This window comes from Protomyctophum bolini (assembly GCF_963924005.1).
Source record: "Protomyctophum bolini genome assembly, chromosome: 4".
Lineage (NCBI taxonomy): Eukaryota > Metazoa > Chordata > Actinopteri > Myctophiformes > Myctophidae > Protomyctophum > Protomyctophum bolini.
Window position 1 is genome coordinate 44,596,524 of NC_137865.1, and position 18,902 is coordinate 44,615,425.

At 43.3% G+C, this 18,902-nt stretch overlaps 1 protein-coding gene across 2 annotated transcripts; it reads left to right on the forward strand.

The window, feature by feature from the left end:
• The first annotated feature begins 1,100 nt into the window (after positions 1-1,100).
• Positions 1,101-11,842, forward strand: det1 (DET1 partner of COP1 E3 ubiquitin ligase). Of its 2 annotated transcripts, none has more exons than XM_080762638.1 (9): positions 1,101-1,370; positions 2,615-2,870; positions 4,343-4,609; positions 5,041-5,253; positions 6,336-6,559; positions 8,963-9,092; positions 9,592-9,782; positions 10,015-10,206; positions 10,990-11,842. In XM_080762638.1, the coding sequence occupies exons 2-9, from the start codon at positions 2,622-2,624 to the stop codon at positions 11,177-11,179; spliced, it is 1,656 nt and encodes a 551-aa protein (XP_080618764.1). In that variant the 5' UTR covers positions 1,101-1,370; positions 2,615-2,621; the 3' UTR covers positions 11,180-11,842. The 2 variants fall into 2 exon arrangements, with proteins under 2 accessions (XP_080618764.1, XP_080618763.1); XM_080762637.1 differs by having other exon boundaries at positions 2,618-2,870.
• The last annotated feature ends 7,060 nt before the right edge of the window (positions 11,843-18,902 follow it).

Here is an 18,902-nt window from a genome sequence, read left to right on the forward strand (position 1 = left end):
GCTGTCTTGTATAAGATGTACTTTCTCTAGACGAAAGTGAGCAGAGTCTATAATTTCTACTCTTGTTCAACACAAAATTTCGTACAAAATTACCACTTTTATGTAGGCTATTGTAATTATATTTCTGCGTATAGATAGTGTATCACTTAATTCTGTTGTGTGGAAATCTTGTTCATCTTGAAAGAGAGAGAGAGAGAGAGAGAGGGAGAGCGATCGAGAAAGGCCGTCATAGCTATAGGCAGACCTGCATGTTTCCCCAGAAAAGACAGACATGCACCCACTGCACACAAAATGAAGTGGAAACTGCATGTGGACCCAATCTGCTCACTCACAAACATTGCTGGTGAGGACTGTCAGCTTTTTCAGCAGAGCTGAATCGCAGCCTCTGTCCTCTCACCCAAAATCAATACTTTATCTCATTATCTGTCTTTGAAAGCTTTTGGAAGACTGGGAGACTCGTTTCAGTATAACCTGCCGCTGGAACTGGAAGCCTTGAGAAAGACTGCTCTGTAATATATGACCATGAACAATTCAGTTCTGTAGGCCTAGTTAGTTATTTGTGTTATTTGATTTCTTTGTAGCTTAGGTTTGTAAGGAGTAGGCTAGACCCCCAGGCATGCAGACCAAGGACCAGGTGGGATTACATCTCCACACACTGGCCTGCAGGGGAGACTATAGTTCTTTGATTAATATTACAAAACATACATTAACCACTTCAGCCCTATACATTTTGGCCATTTGAAAATAGCAGATCTACAACCTCACAATGTGTCACGATTTAAATCGTACATTCTGCACAATGAGTACTTTTACTTTTGAAAAATGTACTTTAAGTATATTTGGATCCCAATACCTATTGTAGGCCTACTTTAATTTTAAGTACATTTTTAATGTAATAGTATTTTTCTATATTGCAGTTTATATTACAGTTAGTTATACGTTTCCGCCACTGAACTGACGGTCGAATCTGAACATGCAACTACCCTTTCCAACCTAAATAGGCTGTGGTGGCGCTGTTGGAAAAGAAAGCCAATAAGCTACTTAGAATTCAGCACCAGAGTTCAGTAATCTCTTCTTCTGCGGTTTAATGTTTACCACAGTGCACTGCTGACACAAAACAGTGTTTAAGAGCTTTTAGGAAGATTTTTATTAAACTCTGTTGGTTATTTAAAATATATATATGTATATTATGTATTCGGATGGTTGTGCCTTTGTAGTTTAAAGGATAAGGAGAGCGAACATGCCATTTTCCATTGACTGACTGACTGTGTAAACTGGCTAAAAACTAGCGACAATGCTAACAGCATCAGTTGAACTTTGGAGATCTACAATCACTGGATGACAGACGGACCAGCTGCGTAAACCAACAAGTGAGTATGCCGTTTAATTGGACGTGCATGCTGCTATGCTTATCTAATTAGTACGTTCGACATACGTAAACTTTTGCTCGCAGTTTTGTGTGTGTGTGTGTGTGTGTGTGTGTGTGTGTGTGTGTGTGTGCACGCGTGTGTGTGCGTGTGGCTTATTAATTGTCAGTGAAGCAAACCGCTATGCCCTTTCGGCTAGACACAGACATACTAAAACATTGTTAGAGTGCACTGACTCAGCGGTTATGTGTCAAGCCAAGCATTCCAACTAAGTAATGGTTGGTCTTGCTAAGCTTGCATGTCTCCAGTGAACAAGGATACAAAAGTCGTTTGGTCTCATGATGGGCACCGTCAGACAGTCAGTGTCATGGGCTTAAACTCACCAACAGTGCAGCTTTACAGAAAGCTTGAATTATCCTCTTTCAATCTGCAAAGTGTTTGTTTCATAAAAACCCACCGTAGACATGTTATGAGCTACTTTCTGTCAATAGGCTACATTTATTTTTCTGTGTTGGAATCGCTCGTTTTCAATAACTGCTGCCTCCTGCGTTATGTGCACATTTAGAACGGGTGGGGGCCATTGAGTAATTTCTATCGAACACTTCCAAACTCGAAGTTTGAACAATCGATCTATCTATAAATGCACCATGTCTTACTACCTGTGAGTGGGGAGTGTTTGCTGATGAATGAATATCAACATCCTAATACTGGGGGTCATGCTTTCCAAGGTGTGATTTGGGGTCCTAAGGATGAATACAAAATGAATATCAACATCTTAAAACCAAAATGTTGAATTGTAGGTTTGAGTTCACATGTCCTGTTGATGTAAATCAACAGGGCTACCTGGGAGTGTTGGGCTGATGAATGAATATCAACACCCTAATACATCCTAATACTGGGGTGTCAGATTATGATTATGATTCCTGCTGTCAAAATATGATCCCCCAGTCAAAAAACACTTTGTTTGTATATGATGTATTGCCATGCTTTTTCTTCTTGCTTAACATGGGTAAAAAATAAAAAATAAAGAAATGGATGTATAATGGCTGTCTGAGCCTTTTGGCGCCCCCTGGTAAATCGCTCTGGATTAAGAGCGTCTGCTAAATGCCTAAATTGGTATGGTACAGCCTGGTACAGTACAACGTGCTACAGTATGGTACAGTACACTGGCCACCTGGATGGCATGGCTTTTATATAATAATAATAATGATGATTATATTAATGTATTATTATCATCGTCATCTAAGAAGGATTATGGATGAGGACACCCAGACCTTAAAGCCCAGACGGATCCAGAATCAGAACGTGGTCCATCGTCTGGAGAGGCGGAGGATCTGCTCTGGCCGGGCCGGAGCCCACTGGTACCGCGTGCGCTGCTTCCACCAGAACCTGTTCCCCAACTTCACTGTGGTCAACGTGGAGAAGCCGCCGTGCTTCCTCCGAAAGTTCTCTCCAGACGGACGCTGCTTTATTGCCTTCTCCTCTGACCAGACCTCTCTAGAGGTAAGTTCTCTCCAGACGGACGCTGCTTTATTGCCTTCTCCTCTGACCAGACCTCTCTAGAGGTAAGTTCTCTCCAGACGGACGCTGCTTTATTGCCTTCTCCTCTGACCAGACCTCTCTAGAGGTAAGAGGACACACATGATTTTTTACTATCTAGGCATCTAACGATTCACTCAACTCACGATACGATTCGTATCACGATACGAAAGAAAATATATATTTTAAAGAAAAATTACAGTTTTTATTTTATTTTATATAATTTATCTTCCCCCATGAGATTTTTAATTTCTTTTTGTTTTTACTTTTTTTTTATTTTAATTAATTGATTCATATCGTCAGGATTAATATCAATATATCATTACATGCCTAGTAGTATCAGTTCCTGAAAGCTCTATTATTCATGCCTCATTCATTCAACGTGAACGTCAATGTGTGATTGATTCTTTATTCTTTATTCGGATCACCCTTAAGCTTCCACAAAGTGGTCGCTAGTCTTTCAGGGGTATACAAAAAATGTATACAATAAAAGCATAACGCTCTGCATTTAACAGACAACAACGACCAATAGTAACAAATACAGTGTTTACACAAAATACAATAAGAATAAGGTACAAAAATATAGAAAAACTAAACTTCATTGATTGGTGTCATCCTTATACAAGTCATGGATTTAGTTGTACAGATTCAAATCCAACACATCAAGATGTTGCCAAATCTTTCTGCTTTAATCTTTCACTTCAAACGTTGCTCTTGATGAGCACATTTGCTACTGTAAAATGCCTTTTTTTATTTTTCAAATATTTCATCCCACGATTTTGTAACTCATTTTTTCCACCCGGGGCCAATTGCCTAAAATGTAATCCTGCTCTCCCTCTGCCAACCTGGGGAGGGCCTGAACTGAGCTCATGCTTCCTTTTAATGCATGAGGAGTGAGCAGGCCGCTTCTCCCTCCTGACCGGGGGGGATTTCCTCAGTAGGACGTAGCGCATGGAAGGAACACGTTATTCCAACCAGTCCCTCCATCAGGTGCTCCGGCTGAACAGCGGGAGACAGTAAATTGTCAATTCTAATTTGCAGTACGGTATATGTGGTGAACAAACCGCCACACCTCTGTAAGTGGTTTTTTTTTTGCAACCCAGTTTTTTTCACCCAGTGCCAATTATCTAGTGTAATCCTGGGCGCTACACTTCCTCTGCCAACCTGGGGGGGCAGTGGACTGACCTCATGCCTCCTTCTATACATAAGGAGTACAAGCTGATTCTTTTCACCTGGAGTTTTCCCCGGCCGGACGTAGCGCGTGGAAGGGACACGTTATTCCGACCAGTTCCTTTCCCCTCCATCAGGCGCCCCGGCTGGCCAGGGGGAGGTAGTTTTAGAGACCAGGATTACTGCATGTTTTTACGATGGTACCTTTTGTAAGTGTTTTAACCATAACTAGCAGCCATCTCCTGACATCACGCTTTCTCCCCCAGATCTATGAGTACCAGGGCTGCCAGGCCGCCCAGGACCTACTGAGAGGGCAGGAGGGCGAGACACTCTCCACGGCCAACGACCAGCGCTCGCTCAACATCCGCGGCCGCCTGTTCGAGCGCTTCTTCTCCTTACTCCATGTCACTAATGTGGCCTCTAATGGGGAGCACCTCAATCGGGAGTGTAGTCTTTTCACGGATGACTGCCGCTATGTCATTGTTGGGTCAGCTGCATATGTCCCGGAAGAGCCGCCGCCGTACTTCTTTGAGGTATGGAGTCTGGACACTGGTCTTCAACCTTCAATTTAATTTTGGTGCAGTCATGACAAATTGTCAAGGGAATGCACTCAGTAGTAGTAACGTTTGCATTGGCTAAGTATGCTACACACACACACACACACACACACACACGCACACAGAGAAAAGCGAGCACACAGCCCTGGGCTTTGTTGGAGTTGGGCACTGGGCAGTCATTTTTAAGCCATTGTGCTGCGTGAGTGGCACACAGGGACGCATGCACAGGGACATTTTAATTCAATAGTTTGATTTTTCGTCTCACGGAACTAGAACTGTAAACAAAAGAAAGATCAACAAATAGTGAGCATTTGACAATTCCTTACATAAATGAACAGCCCAGGCTGGGCTAGGCAATCTGTCCAACATGAACTGGTATGAATGAATGCGTTCCGTCTCTTAACCAGGTTTACCGCAACAACGAGTCGGTGACTCCCAACCCGCGGTCTCCTCTGGAGGACTACTCCCTCCACATCATCGACCTCCACACGGGACGCCTGTGTGACACCAGGTCCTTCAAGTGTGACAAGGTCATCCTCTCCCACAACCAGGGCCTCTACCTGTACAGGAACATCCTGGCCGTGCTGTCGGTCCAGCAGCAGACCATACACGTCTTTCAGGTGAATGGACGGTGACATTAGTCGTGCTTTTATCACGGCGTTAGAGCAGTCGCTATTGCCCAGTGAGCGTCATACCAAAGCCTACGCGGGTTGTGCAAGGACGCGCTGTGGTTGGCCAGTCGCTGTGATTGACAGCCTAAACCTAACCTCAGTAAAACTATACCTAAACCTAACCTCAGTAAAACTATGCCTAAACCTAACCTCAGTAAACGTAACTTGCCCGAGGGCGTGGTTATATAAGCACAACCCGTGTAGGAATTGGTATGTCTTGCCCAGGGACCACCAGTAGTCTGTGAGGGGATTCACATCTGCATTACTTCATTTAAAAGAAGTCTTCAACAATTGCTATTTTGGTCAACGTTTGTTATCTCTCCTATGCTACCACATCAATACAGCATGCAATTGTGGACAAAGTCTTATCCAATGGCAACAAAATGTTCTTTTTGTTTTGGGTCTGAGAGGCTAAATCTCATCAAATGGTGTTCCGTGGCTCAAATGCTGCATAAATCATGGACCTTGACATGGAAATGCAGATTGAGTGTAAAATTATGTGTGATGATGATCATGCCTCAGCTTGATAAAATGTAATTCAACTGCTATATATTATCATGTGTTTTTGAGGTGAACAATATTACTATTGTTATTGCTACAATGTCTGTCCTAAACTAATGTTTAGGCCTCACTCACACCTTCGCATCTAGCATACAACATTGTTGGATGCTAGATGTAAACAAAGGGTAAGTGTCATGGCCCCCCCCAATGCATTTATAATGGAAGTCACATGGTTTGACACAACATTTTTGTTGTACGGCTTTTGGCTGTGTTTCGACTTCCCCCCTCCCCCTCATACAACAAAAATGTGTCAAACCATGTGACTCCCATTGGAAAAGAATTCCGAGCTTGCATCAGTCAATAAGTCTCATGCATCAGCTATACATCAATCTGTTGTGAAGGTGTGAGCCAGGCCTTACCCTTCTCTATTCCTACACAAGATGTAACAAACAAAGTAACCTTGAATAAACAATGCCTTTTTGTCTTCATATGTACATGTCTTTGTCCTCATCCCCTCCTCCCACCTGCAGGTGACTCCAGAGGGGACATTCCTGGACGTGAGAACTATCGGTCGCTTCTGTTACGAAGACGACCTCCTGACACTCTCTGCAGTTTACACGGAGGCTCAGCAAGAGGGTCAGCCTGGTCTACCCCGCCTCTACACAGACAAAACCATCAATTCACTCAAACACAGACTGCTGGTCTATCTGTGGAAGAGGGCTGAGCAGGATGGCAGTGCCATGGCAAAGAGGAGGTTATTTTCTCTATCTTGTTTATTTGTTCACCGAAGATTAACTCTCAATAAATGTATTGAGATGCTCCAATCGATCGGCCACCGATCAGTGATTTGGCCGATTTTCACTCCAAATGACTCGATCGGTGATCGACAATTTACCCGATCAGGATAAACCAATCTTTTATACCATTTAAGTGGTTTTAAATTTGGAATGTTTTGCCTTATATTGGTTGATAATGGTACCCCAACTTTCAGCAGCTGTCACAAAGTTTCCCAATGGAGTTGGGTTGGGAAAAGAAATTCTGTGATAGTAGACAGCTTTATGAACACATCTGTGAAGAAAGCTAGTGGTAAGCATTTTTTTTTTTGCATATTTGCCTAACTACTTGTTTTCATCCGGTTCATGTCCTGGGCCCCGTGGGTCAACAAAATAAGGTCAAAACACTGACGGTGACAGAAGAATTGAGAATTCTCCCAGTTTCTCCCAGAACAGGGACCGTAGCAGGGTACATGTTATTACATTTCCGAGAGCTGGGGAGAAAAATAATCCTGGGGCAGATCTCCAGGGCAACTCACTGGCTGATGTGTTTCTGAACCCGTGTCAGTTGTCGACGTGCACCGAATATACTGTATATCCTTTAATTGGACTGCTCTTCCACTCCTGGAAGACGCTTAGTGGGATGGTAACACCTCCACTTACAAACGGTTTGCTTTTCTTCCTCCCAATTATTCAGAAGAAAGTAGAAGATATGCCCCGCTGAGTGCATATCTCGAACAGGCTGGGTTGCCTGGCCAGGGCTGTGAGTCATGTAAGTCATGTTAGTCATGTTTTAACCCATTCTGAACGGGAACCCATTTTGGTGTAAGCATCATGTTATGCTTTAGCTATTGAAAAATAGCAGATCTACAAGCTCATAGCGCGCCACCGAGTGGCGCGCTACGAGCTTGTAGGTCTGCTATTTTTGAAAAATCGAAGAACGACTGACATTTTTTAGAATCTGATCTCAGGTCAGAATGGGTTAATCAGACCAGTGTGTGTCCAGTGGAAACCTTGTATGAATCTGATCTCAGGTCAGAATGGGTTAAAGCCATCTGGACGTGTGGAAGCGGGGGCACGTTGCCGCGGTTGCATTTAATTTGTGGCTATGGGCAGAAGTGAATTCTCTACCGAGGTGTGTTTTTAGAGGCCCCTCCCAATTCGGGGGTTGATGGGATGTTGCATTCATGATGCATTTCTAGTTTTAGTTATTTTGTTGGGTTTTAGTTAACCAAGTTGTAATCACAGCGTCAATATCTGGATGTTTCTTCAAACGTCACATGTGTGGGGATTATTTTCTGCCTTATTTTTATACTTTTGTACCAGCATAAATAAAATTCTGAATCTGTGGCTGTTAGCCATCTTAAAACAAAAATTACTTTTTTCCCCACTATAATAAGATACACATTCCACAGAAAACTACCAAAACACACACAAATATGTATGCAATTTATGTGAAATCTTTCAAGCACTTTCCTACTAGTCTGAGGAATATATCCCACCCTTTTCACATTGGCCTGTTATAGCGCCACCAACAGGTGGATTTTTGCAAAACACATTTTTGGAACAAAATGCCTCAAATCATCCAATTGCCATCCAAGGCGTAAGAAGAAATGCCATCCTTTTCACTTTGGCCTATTATAGCGCCACCTATTTAATTGTTGTAAATAATACCGTATAAATGTATTTTTGATGAGAGGAACTTGTTTCGACTGACATGTTTATCAGTCATAGCTCCCTTCTTTCTTCATCATCCGTCCTGCTGTGTGTGGACAGACTAGGGCTTGTTTGTAAAGCCCTCCCATGAAGGTGTAGCTTAACTCGGGCGAAAACGTAATCTCTGTCATTCTAGCGGAGAGCTTTTAATACCGATATAAAACATTAACGTATATATGCGACATAGCTACTGCTAAGATCAACACGTTATAAAAACTAAATCAACTGCTGTAATGGAAATGCAATGAACTAGAATTTCTGCACTCACTTCGGCGCGCTCAAGTCTATAACGCAAAAAAAAACATTGGTGTTACACTAAAACCTCGGCTTCCCATCATGCACCTGTAACCCAACATGCATTGCACTGCATGGCCTGAATCCGACCCCATGACATTCAACAGTATAGTCAACATAGTTAATTATTATTATTTTTTACATTTGTGCCTTTTTTTTTATCCCCCCCCTTGCCCTCCCCCACCCCTTCTAAGATCTGTCCATCGTTGGGCAATGTCTTGTTGCCAGTACATATGCACAGTATGTTATGAGTGGCCTAATTCGGCATCATGCTGGCGAGTATTTGGGTGTATACAGAAAAATAAACAATGAAGAGGGTGAAAAGAACTTAATTTTTCAGATGTTTCATAGGTGTGTGTGTCTGTGTTTTTTAGGTTCTTTCAGTTCTTTGATCAGTTGCGGAGTCTGAGGATGTGGAAGATGCAGTTGCTAGATGAACACCACCTCTTCATTAAATATACCAGTGAAGATGTGGTCACGCTCAGGGTCACAGACCCCTCACAGGTTGGAACACACGCACACACACACACATTTCATTATGCTTTAAGTAGCATGTGCCATGTCAAACTAGGGGGTTTTCTTGATTCTGAATCCATTCCAAGCATTAGATTTGCACGAAAAACACTCCTTGGGCTTAAAACGGCCATAGCCGACATCACAATGTGATGAGGTCAGCAAGTGGCTATGGCCGAGTGTCTTTTGTGCAAAACTAATGCTTGGAATGGGTTCAGAATCATGAAACACCCTAGTTTGACATGTCACATGCTACTTAAAGCATAATGAAATTTAGAACATTTTTACTTAAATGGTTGATGTTGATTTCAGCAGCTGTCAAAAATTCCCCTAGGGTGGTTGAATAGAAACCAATGTGCGATATGTTAGTAAACAACTAGACACCCTAACAAACACATTGGTGAAGGAAATTCTTGGTAAGAAATGTATTCCCAATTCTCTAATAATATTCCCTGACTAACACTCTCTCTCTCTCTTTCAATGTCTCCAGCCTTCATTCTTCGTTGTGTACAACATGGTGTCTACGGAGGTGCTGGCCGTCTTTGAGAATACCTCTGACCAGCTGCTGGAGCTGTTTGAGAACTTCTGTGACCTGTTCAGGAACGCCACACTCCACAGCCAGGCCGTCCAGTTCCCCTGCTCCGCCTCGTCCAACAACTATGCACGACAGGTCCAGAGAAGGTACACACAGCGATATGTGTACAGTATTGTCGCATATATACGTTAATGTTTTATATCGGTATTAAAAGCTCTTGTTAATTTGTAAAAAAGCAGCCAAATACAGATCATTCTGTGGGTCCTTGACATGAAAAAGCACTAATAACGTTTTTCAGAAAACTATCAGGATTTGGACGAACATTTCGTAGAATCTGGTCTCATGTCAGACTGAAGTGTGTCTCTCTCCCCTGTGCAGGTTTAAAGACACCATTGTGAACGCTAAGTACGGCGGCCACACGGAGGCCGTGCGTCGGCTGCTGGGCCAGCTGCCCATCAGCGCTCAGTCCTACAGCAGCAGCCCTTACCTGGACCTCTCGCTCTTCAGCTACGACGACAAGTGGGTCTCTGTGATGGAGAGGCCCAAGACCTGCGGCGACCACCCCATAAGGTACTGGTTCTGACTGAAGCCCTTCCTCCCCCACATGGTGGTGATACTTGATATGACCACAGACCACCATAACTCTGACCGCATACAACTAGGAATGAAACCAAATTGGTTCCATTGGACTTGCAGCCCAATTAAGGGTGAATTTGGTCCCTATCAATCATTTTGCTGGGGACCCCCTGGAACCCTCTCAAGGACCGCTGAGGGCTCCGAGAGCCCACTTTGAGAACCACTGGCATGTACAGTGGTTTTTTCTGTATGGTGCAACCGCTCCAAGGAACAGCAATGTCCGTGTTAACCTATGTGACTTTAACCTATGTGACTATGAGTAGCAGTAGGGGCAAAAGTGGCGCTGTTGTGCCAGAAACAGAGAGAGAGAGATATAGTGCTGCACTGTTGCCTGCTAATGAGAGAGAGAGGGGGGGGCAGGGGGACAGGGGAGTTGCACCACTCAGTTCACACGGGTGTGATTTTGTAATATATATATTATCTCTTTTTTTTATCGAGCTTTGGCAGATCAGGCTTTAAGAAAAATATTCAAATAATCACTGATCTGTAGCTACCAGTGTATATAAACTGAATATTGGATGATTAAAAGTCCTTGAGCTTCATGGGATTACGGTTACATACTGAGGAGCTGTTTTTTCAGCCTCTTCTCAACATTAGGGTCCGAGGCAGCGAAAGCTGGTCCATTATGTGTTCTAATGAGAGAGAACATGTTTATTCTGCCACCATGCAACTCTAAAAGCAAAACCAACACCGTTTCTGATGCCTCTTCTTGTCTAGGTTCTATGCGCGGGACTCGGGCCTGCTGAAGTTCAAGATCCAGGCAGGCCTGTTGGGCCGACCGGTGAATCACGCGGTGCGTCGCCTGGTGGCGTTCACCTTCCATCCCTTCGAGCCCTTCGCCATCTCCGTCCAGCGCACCAACGCCGAGTACGTCGTCAACTTCCACATGAGGCACGTGTGCGTTTGAACTAAGCGGAAGGAAGCTCTGGCGGTTCTAGAGAGCGTGCACGAAGCCTGTAGCCTGCAGACGTTCAGACGCTCTGAAAGGTTTTTTCGTAGGGCCAGTATGAACCTGGCCTTTGAGGATTAGACAACGCGCGTCACTCTCCCTTCCTCTCAGACAACGCAGCGGAGCAAACTTTTCTCTCTGGCCTCCAGGACGCATCAGAGGGAAAATGTCACGCCTAACCCCTCTCCCCCCTTCTGTCAAACAGTAGTGGCTCTGCTCTCCGTCTCTCTCCCTGGGTGAGAAGGCAGTAATTGCACCTCTCCCTCTCGCATCCCCCGCATCACCTCTGTGTCGTCCCGCCACCCCCCATCCTCTCCTCCTCCTCGGAACAAGGAGCGCCCTGTAGGGGACGGAGGCTGGTTGGAGGTGTAAATGGAGAGGTGGCGGGAGTGATTGATGTAGGGATATAGGTGGAAGCTGCTGCTAGTTGGACCGCTCGGGAGGGTCCAAAGACATTTTGTTTTCTTTTAGTTTTCTCCCCCCCCCCTCCTTCCATCCACTCATAATCACACTTGGATAGCTCTGTATGTTTGTCACAGATCTATATACAAAAGGCTATCTCTAAAAGAGCCAGAAAGGGGACAATATAGATGACGATACATCTTTTTAAATATTTTAAATCTAAACATTTTTACATATAGATTTGTATTATTATTATTATTGTTATTATTATTATATTTTTTACATCTTATTATATGGTTATGTTGTGTCAATAAAATTGTATAAATGTTATACACTGTCCAGTTTTTAATCATCCTTAAAAGTCTTAGCAGCAGACAATATAGTATTTCCGACTCTCGTTTGGAATGTTCCCTTAAGAACATTTGTCCATGAATGTGCTAAAGCCCTGCAGTGGGAAATGAGGACAATTTAAACGGATATTGTTTTGCTGAGACAAGTATTGATATCCAGTTGTGCTTCTTTTTGTGAAGATGCCTATTTTCAGTTCTTGATTATGAATGTGATTGCGTTTCAATAGTGGCTTACTTGGCAAAAGGGTTGTAGAGATCTGACAAATGCACACAAACAAACAAACTGCACTTGATTTTAGTGATTTATTTACAGATTTGAAATATTATTAGTTCTTGACTAACAGGTGGCAGTTGGTGCTGGCTATCTAGATTGTTAATGAGCAGACGTTCGTTTGAGCCCGACTTCGTTTTAGAATAATGTCTCATGTTTTATAAGACTGGCCTGTTTCCACAGGGAATTTTTCAAATTTGGATTTGGCGTATGTGGCAATGTGGGATTCCTGCAGCAGCTTTCGCCTCAAACTGTACATGTACAGTGTACATACATAGTAGTCGGTACTTGGTAGTATTGTCACTTGGCAGTGTTGCATTTTAATGTTTGCAGTTGGTTCTTTTCTGAAGAGTACAGTCCATCGCATCAGCTCAATGTAGAGATTTACCACTACAGTACAGTTGTACACACACACACACACACCCACACCACAACCAATTACTTCATAAATGCACACAAATCCACAAATAAGCAAAATATCTAATACATGAACACACGGGCAGCTGTGATGGCTTATGGTGATGTGGTGAACAGGTGCGGGGGATTAACTGTTCACCTAGCCTCTGGTTACATACTGTACGGTCGGCTGGGGGAAGTGTGTGTGTGTGTGTGTGTGTGTGTTATTTTTGGCGCACAACACCGCCGTACGAGGGAGCATTGGTCCGGGTTTGTGAAGAAGAGGGGAGAGAAAGTGTTGTGTGCAGTGAGGGTAGAGTGAGATTCAAATGGTGATGGGTGAGCCCCCAGAGAGCAAAGGGACATATTGTGTCGTTTTTAAACATTTTGGTTACGACCTGGCACAGGGAAGTGTGTATCTTGTCGATCATGGTTCATGGAGGCTGCGTTATATCACAATCATTACGGTATATTGTCATGTTTGTGTGACTTTGCTTTACCACATCATGCTGCGTTAATCAACTAATTGCAGGAAGCACACAGGCGGTAGAGGGAGGCCTACACAGTACAGTATGGAATGACAGTGTTTCTGTCTTCCATGGGCTTGTAAGGACTGTAAGTCTGTACAACTGATCCTCGCCTCAAATCATTGAATTTTAATTAAAAATGAGATGCAATTTTTTTTTTTGTGAAAAGGATTCAATTATGCTTTTAATAACCTATAATATGAAAGGGTGTCTACCGCACATAATTTGCAGAGGTCAATGCTGATTCTCGACCTCTGAACAAAAGTATTAATTTAACAAGGACCTTTAGTCATTTTGCTTCGTCGAACGCCTCACTGTTAATAATTTCTGCTGACCTGTATAAGAAAGACGCCCGAAATGGGTTCGATGCCATGGATCCTCATTGTCCCCATGGAAACACACAGACACACAAAAATATGGGAAATGTGGCTTAAATAGCATACATGTTACACGCCATTTCATATGCTACGTATCAGATGAACCTCAAACTGTTTCCTTCAACCTTGGTTGCTAAGGAGACATAACTACTGCCTGCTTGGTAACCCAGTCTCTTCTAATTGCTGTTGTCTAGGCAACGCTGCGGCCAATGTAATCCAGAAAAGGGCACAATCCTGAGTGTTTCCTGTTGCAATGCTCACTCACTGAGAGGAGACTAAACACAGACAACTCTCACTCTCTCTCTCTCTCTCACACACACACACACACACACACATTTCAATGATTTAGACCAGTGGTTCTCAAACATTGTCATGTCAATGTTTGACCCAGACCACACTTTGAGAACCACTGATTTTGGCAACACCGTACAGTAACATACAGTATGTGTTCATGTATGACATTGAGAGAAACACTATATATAGGCAACTGTATAATACAGCAACATAAACCTTGTATATGCAATCAGCTTATTGTCAAGTATGTAATTTGAGCATTTTGTACAATATAATAGTAATCTGTTTAGATTTTTGAATGCCAAATTTTCATTACATTAAAAGTAAGTTTGACATCGAGATACTGTACAACTACAAACCATAACAATATTGTTGATTTCGACAGCAGTTTTTTATTTTATTTGTAGATCTTCAATTTTCAGAGCTCAACCAAACGTAAAATGACTTGTCTTTTAGTTCTACTGGACGTCTTCTCCACATTTTAGTCTAGTTTTTATTTCGTTTTCGTCAGTGAAAAAAGATAGTCGACAAAGATGTTTTTTTGTCAGACATTAGGGACTTGTAAAAAACACAAATCTTTGAATCGTAAAATTATTTGAATCTGGACTTTTATTATCATTATTATGAAGATTGTCTGCATAATTCTACTCACTGAGCAGTGTTTTAACCGTTTTCAATCTTCTCTTCAATCCATCCTTTGTGTGAGTGTGAGTGTGAGTGGAGTAGCGATTAGCCAAATCACTGGCCTTTGTTCCCACATATGTTTTTTGATTAATTTCATGACTGTTCAAAACTGTGCACTTTTACAATGAGGCAAGTGACAAAATGCAGTGTAGTTGTGCCAAAAACAATATGGCCTTTCCACTTTACAATATACATTTATCTATTATCTAGTTGGCCTTCGAAGGAGCTGTACACAAAAGCTTGTGCTGTTTTGATTAACCTTTTTTCCAAAGTATGATCATGATAAGAAGCCTACCTCGCCGGTACAGAGACTTTAACCCCTCCTAATTCACACAAGCGTGCGCGCGCACACTATATTGTATTGATCAGAGTAGCATTGTTCCACCATATAACGGATTGATTTTTGCTACACAATGTCAACATTTAATATTGTGTGGATTAGCAGCTTAGCGGGGCCCATGGCTGAAGGTGTATGGGCTTGTCTGTTCTGTGGGGGGTTCCCTGTTGAAAACAATAAAACTTCAACACACCTTCCCCGGCGGTAATGAGTGTAGTGGGCTGGTGGTGCAAGTTGATGCAACGCCAATGGAAGGAGCAGGGCCTAAATATTGACCGCAAATATTTGATTGAGGGGGCCCTCCCTTGCTTGTACATGTGCACTCACTGAGGCAGATGGACACACACACACACACACACACACACGAAACCCCCACTTTCATGTCTTATCAGTCTCTACAGCTGTCTTTGATTTGAGAGAGATGGGAGGATGGTACACACACACACACACACACAGACACACACAGACGTACACATGCACTCAGGCTTGGGGCCTCCACCATGTTGAGACAAATACTCATCAGCTTGTGTGTGTGTGTGTGTGTGGGGTGGGGTGGGGGGGGGGGAGGGGGTAATGCCCCTCGCTGGCTTCATATCTGCCTTATGCACACCTGGTTGGGTGCCAGCACGTGCAACGGTGCAACACACACACACACACACACACCAGCGGGGGGTTTCAGGTGGAAGTCCGCAGGGCAGCCTTCACAGCGTGGACCGACTAAAAATATAGCACATCAGGAGGTCCTGTGTGAATGATCGCACACCATAAGATTAGCCATTCCCACAGTATACACAGTCAATCCTCCTCCGTGCTGAGAGTGTACAAATGTAACCTAAAATAACACTGCGGATGTCACTGTATACTTGATGAAGAGACCAAACCAAGACTCTATATTACATACGGGGTATTGTGCGTGCGTGCGTCCATGTCACCCTGACAACAGTATGGCTTTCAAGCGGCATGGCTGCTGCTGCTTTCAAATGGAAATACATACAATTAGAATATACATTATTTAGACTGTTGCCAAAAGATGATTGGAAGTTGGGTGGGAGATGTACATTTGTTTAGATTACCAGCCGTGTGTGTGTGTGTGTGTGTGTGTGTGTGTGTGTGTGTGTGTGTGTGTGTGTGTGTGTGTGTGTGTGTGTGTGTGTCACTGTCAGGAAAATTACAGTCAGTATTCAAGGACAAACTTGAACTGGTTAGATTTGAAGCAACAGGTGATCATATTTCTCCACCTCCTGGTTGGATACAAGAACTGCAGGCAGTTGTCAAAACAATTTGAGATTCATGCTTGGGTTTGTGTTCCTTCATTCTTTATCTATATCCTGATTGGTTTTGTACAGTCAAAGCACCAGTAGTCCACTAAGAATCTAATAATCTGATTGCGAGGTGTGACGGTGACGTCCACTTAGGGTGACGAACCCCAAATATAACAGAATTAGAATGATATCCACTAATTATCCAAATTGAAAAGAGTGCATTTACATTGTATAATCACTTAAAATAAAGTTACCCTGACACACTCCATAGAGACTCAAGAGATGCCCCCGGGCCCTCAGCCAGCTGGTTCTGCAGGGACTAACCTAAATTTAAATGATTTACATACAGTGATTGCCTTTGAGGCAACCACATTAATTATAAGAAAACCAAAAGAAAACTATCTCACACATTCAAAACAATAAACCAAAAACCAGAGCCAATTGAAATGTTATATGGCTCTAAACAGACAGAATAGCTGAGCACTGTCTGTGACTGATCCAAAACTATAAGGAAATATAGACTCAGGGAGCACAGCCTTGCCATTGAGAGAGCTCACCACAGGCAGACCTGCATAATACAATATATGCACTAGCTGCTCTATCTAACAGCAGCTTCTGAGAGCCGCAGGTCTGATACAGTTGATACAGTTGGCAGGTACCGTAGTTAGTTAGATTCTAACTATGGTACATGCCAACTGTAAAAATTGGGGGACGTTCACATCTCTGCCCCTGCCTGTGTTGAAGTGCAGTTAATTAACTAACTCCATTTGCATTTCTAATTTCAAGGTATTATTTTGTTTTACTTTGCTTGATATGGTACTTCATACGAGATGAGGAGAGTGTGGCAATCAGTGGGAGAAGACCTTAAGAGGCGGCTGTTCATAGCTACTGTGGAGTCAGTACTGCTGTATGGATTGGGGCCGAGACATGGACCCTCCAACAGGAAAAAGCCCTGGGTGGAGTCTACACAAGAATGCTAGGAATGGCACTTATAGGTGTCACATGGACGGACCGCATCAGAAATGTGCACCTCTATGGGGACCTATACCACGGGTTAAGCAAAGTTACTATGTTTACCCAGGGTAACTGGACTAAGCTCAAGAACTTGTTTACAGCCAGGCCCTGCTCATATAGAACATTTCCTGGTAGGGGTTCTTCAATGCCTTGCTCAAGGGCACTTCAGCAGTGGTAATGAGTTGTGAGCTTGTAGGTCTGCTGTTCCATCACCCCAGAATAGGGGTTCGTGTGGTTAAGTAATGCTCCCTCATAAACGCCTTCCTCTTCAGTGAACAGGTGCCTTTCCCTGAAAGAACAACTGACCTCAAGCCAATTCTGACCGGGAACCCATTTTGGTGTTCAGCATCATGTTTGCTTTAGCTATTGAAAAATAGCAGATCTACAAGCTCATAGCGCGCCACCGAGTGGCGCGCTACGAGCTTGTAGGTCTGCTATTTTTGAAAAATCGAAGAACGACTGACATTTTTCTAGAATCTGATCTCAGGTCAGAATGGATTAATCAGACCAGTGTGTGTCCAGTGGAAACCTCGTATGAATCTGATCTCAGGTCAGAATGGGTTAAGGCCTTAGAGGAGCCCGCTTCCCACGGACAAAGTCAGAGAGAAAGGATGAGGCTGGCAGGGCACTGCGTCAGGCACCCAGAACTTGAGGCAAGTAAATTGACCCTATGGGAGCCAACCCAGGGCAAAGCCAGGACGGGAAAGAAGCGCACCACCTATGTAGACGTGCTGCGGCGCGACAGCTTGGCTGACCTGATGTTGGATAGGAAATTATGGAGGGCACCGATCCAGGAATCCCGAGTTTTGGTGTTGGCTAGACCTCACTCTCGCAGCAACTAACTAACTTTTACTCATTCAGTATCAAATGTTGTACGTTTTACTCCACAACAATTATTTGACATTATTCCACCACTGTCAAAGTGTCCCTGAGCAAAACGGGATTGTGAAACAAAGAAAAAGTATTTGTAATTGTCTCCACCAGGCCGAAGGCGTGGGGAGAGAGTATGTTTTGCACTCCGTCCATGTGTGTGTCCGTCTTTGCACAAACGCTCCCTAGATGCCAACGATGAACCGCTGCCCCAAATTGCGGCCTGTTATAGCGCCACCAGGAGGCTGACTTTTGTCCAAACATCCCGCAAATCGTTACACAATATCTCTATAGTCAAGTGCTCAAGACAGATCTGTCTGATATTTCATATTCCATTCTGATTGGCTAACATTGGCTTTTGCAGGCTTTTGCAGGATTGGCCCGTTTTGAACAAAAAGCCTCAAATCATGAACGCAGCGTGCAATTTACGTGATATCTTTCACTCCTTTCAATCTTTCGTTCCTACTAGGCTGAGGAATATATGTTTTATTATTTATTATATGTCCTTTTTCGTGACTTTTATTTACCTCTGAGACTGAAAACGTACGCGTTTCGGCCTGTCTGTCATGAAACCTAGCATTCACTGCCATAGATGGGTAAATGCAGAGGACAAATGTGCAGTGACAATATCCCATAGGGGTGGGGACCAAATTATTAGTTATTATATGATTATTATCAAGATATCAGAGACACATACTTCTCACAGATTACTAGCGCCCACAAATATGTTTAAAACTATAACAAAAAAAGTGAAAAGGATATCCAATGGATACCACTGTAGGAAAAAAAGTCCTGTACTAAAAATTCTACTTGAGTACAAGTACAGTAATCAGCTCAGTGGCCTTGTGGTTAGAGTGTCCGCTCCTGAGACTGGGAGGTCGGGGTTCAAACCCTGGC